Source organism: Bison bison, unplaced genomic scaffold (assembly GCF_000754665.1).
Source record: "Bison bison bison isolate TAMUID 2011002044 unplaced genomic scaffold, Bison_UMD1.0 scf7180017864530, whole genome shotgun sequence".
Taxonomy (NCBI): domain Eukaryota; kingdom Metazoa; phylum Chordata; class Mammalia; order Artiodactyla; family Bovidae; genus Bison; species Bison bison.
In genome coordinates, this window is record NW_011495080.1 from 7,421,615 (window position 1) to 7,423,422 (window position 1,808).

A 1,808-nucleotide genomic window follows, 5' to 3' on the forward strand; every position below is an offset into this window, starting at 1 on the left:
GTCCTTTATACCCTTGGTATTTCTTTGAAGCACTTTTAATTTCAAAAGTTCACGAAAACTTTTTTTTTTAAATGTCTAACTCCACTAAGAACTATGTCTCTTTTATTCACTGCTGTCATTGCCATCGCTGAGCACAGCGTCAGTAGAACACCCTCATTAAATATTTTTTGGACAAAGCAGGGAAGAAGTGTTCAATGATGGCAAATACTGGAAACTTCTAAATCCACCCATAACACTGTTTCTAAGAATTCGAAATTATTTACTCTCAAGTCGCCAATCTGCCACATGTAAAAAGATACAACTTTAAACCTTTTGAGTTAAATATTTTAAACCTTGAGTTAAACCTTTTTAAACTTATGAGTTAAAACTTTTAAACCTTAACAGTTAATTACCTTAACACTAAATCGAGCACCTCACCCCTGCTGAACTCGGAGAGACAGCGCTCTAAAAACCTATCAACCCAGATATGCTCGTACCTAAAAGAAACGATTAAACTTCGTATTTAACCAGAGCCCTCCCGCGAGGGTCTATCTCGTTGTGGTTTTTTTTGGGGGGGGCGGGTTGGGAGGGGGACCACGCTGCACATCACGCGGGATCTTAGTTCCTGCGACCGGGGATCTGAACCCGCCCCCTTCAATGGAAACGCGGAGTCCTAACCACTGGACCTCCAGAGAAGTCCCTAGCTCGCTCTAAAACGAGAATTTGCTTCCTTCTAACGTGGCCAAGAAGCGCTGGGCCCCGCGGTGAGGCCCCACAGGTCTCTCGGGCTAACAAGCGGGAAGCCAAAGAACGATCTTAACCGCCCAGAACGGAAGTTCCTGAGCCTTCACACCCGCGGGGAAGTAACTCGGTCACGGACCAAGATGGCGGCGCCCAGTGAGGGGACTGCCTTTACTGCGGGGGTCGAAAAGAATTGGAGTGCGGTTGTTCGCTCTCCAGAAGGGACTCCCCAAAAAGTCCGGCAGCTGATAGATGAGGGAATTGCCCCAGAAGAGGGAGGCGCCGAAGCGTGAGTGCAGCCTGTGTCTGGCGACGGCAAATTGAAGAGGGTTTGGGGGACTCGGAGCAGAGGGGATAGATACCTGGGTCTGTAACTCAGGCGGTGGGGGTGGCTTCGACCCGGGTCTTGAAGAGACTGGGATTACTTCGCCTTGTCGCCTTTAATCTTCTACTCAGGAGATACTGGATCCCACACCGCGGGCGCAATTTTGCCTTAAGCAGATTTTTTCTTTTTTTTTAAGCGGGGCGGGAGGAAAAAAAAGGACCGCTAACTAAAAATGCGCACCCGATTCCTTTTGGTTGGACTTCTTAACCTTTTTAAAGTCTTAGACACTTTTGGCGGCCTGGTAAAGTTTATGAACACCTCAGAAAGTTATATTTTTCAATACATGAAGTAAATACATAGGATTATAAAGGATACCACTTACTTTGGAATGCAAAGTAAGGAAGTAAAAGATTAAAAAAGTGATGCAGTAAAACGCTTCATTAGTAAAACGCTTAATTATTAGTAGTAGATATGTTGTCTACTGTAATTTTGAGGTAGTGTTAAGCATAAATGGTATTTCAGAACATACGCAATAACCATAATGTGGTGACAAAATATCTATGACTTCCATGGTGACGTTTACAGATACTGCTGGTGCTACTGTGTTTTTTTAAATTATCTTCATTCATAATGGAAAGAAATGCTGCATTTCAGTTCAGTTCAGTCGCTCAGTCGTGTCCGACTCTTTGCGACCCCATGAATCACAGCACGCCAGGCCTCCTTGTCCATCACCAGCTCCCAGAGTTCACCCAAACTCATGTGC

At 45.0% G+C, this 1,808-nt stretch overlaps 1 protein-coding gene across 1 annotated transcript in view; it reads left to right on the forward strand.

Moving 5' to 3' along the window:
• Window positions 1–582: 582 nt before the first annotated feature.
• The window catches only part of ZC3HC1 (zinc finger, C3HC-type containing 1), a 16,438-nt gene continuing 15,212 nt past the window's right edge, over window positions 583–1,808 (forward strand). Inside the window, exon 1 of the mRNA XM_010831677.1 lies at window positions 583–1,009. Coding sequence (XP_010829979.1) covers window positions 864–1,009 — 146 coding nt within the window. The 5' untranslated portion in view covers window positions 583–863. The remainder of the gene's footprint in view (window positions 1,010–1,808) is intronic.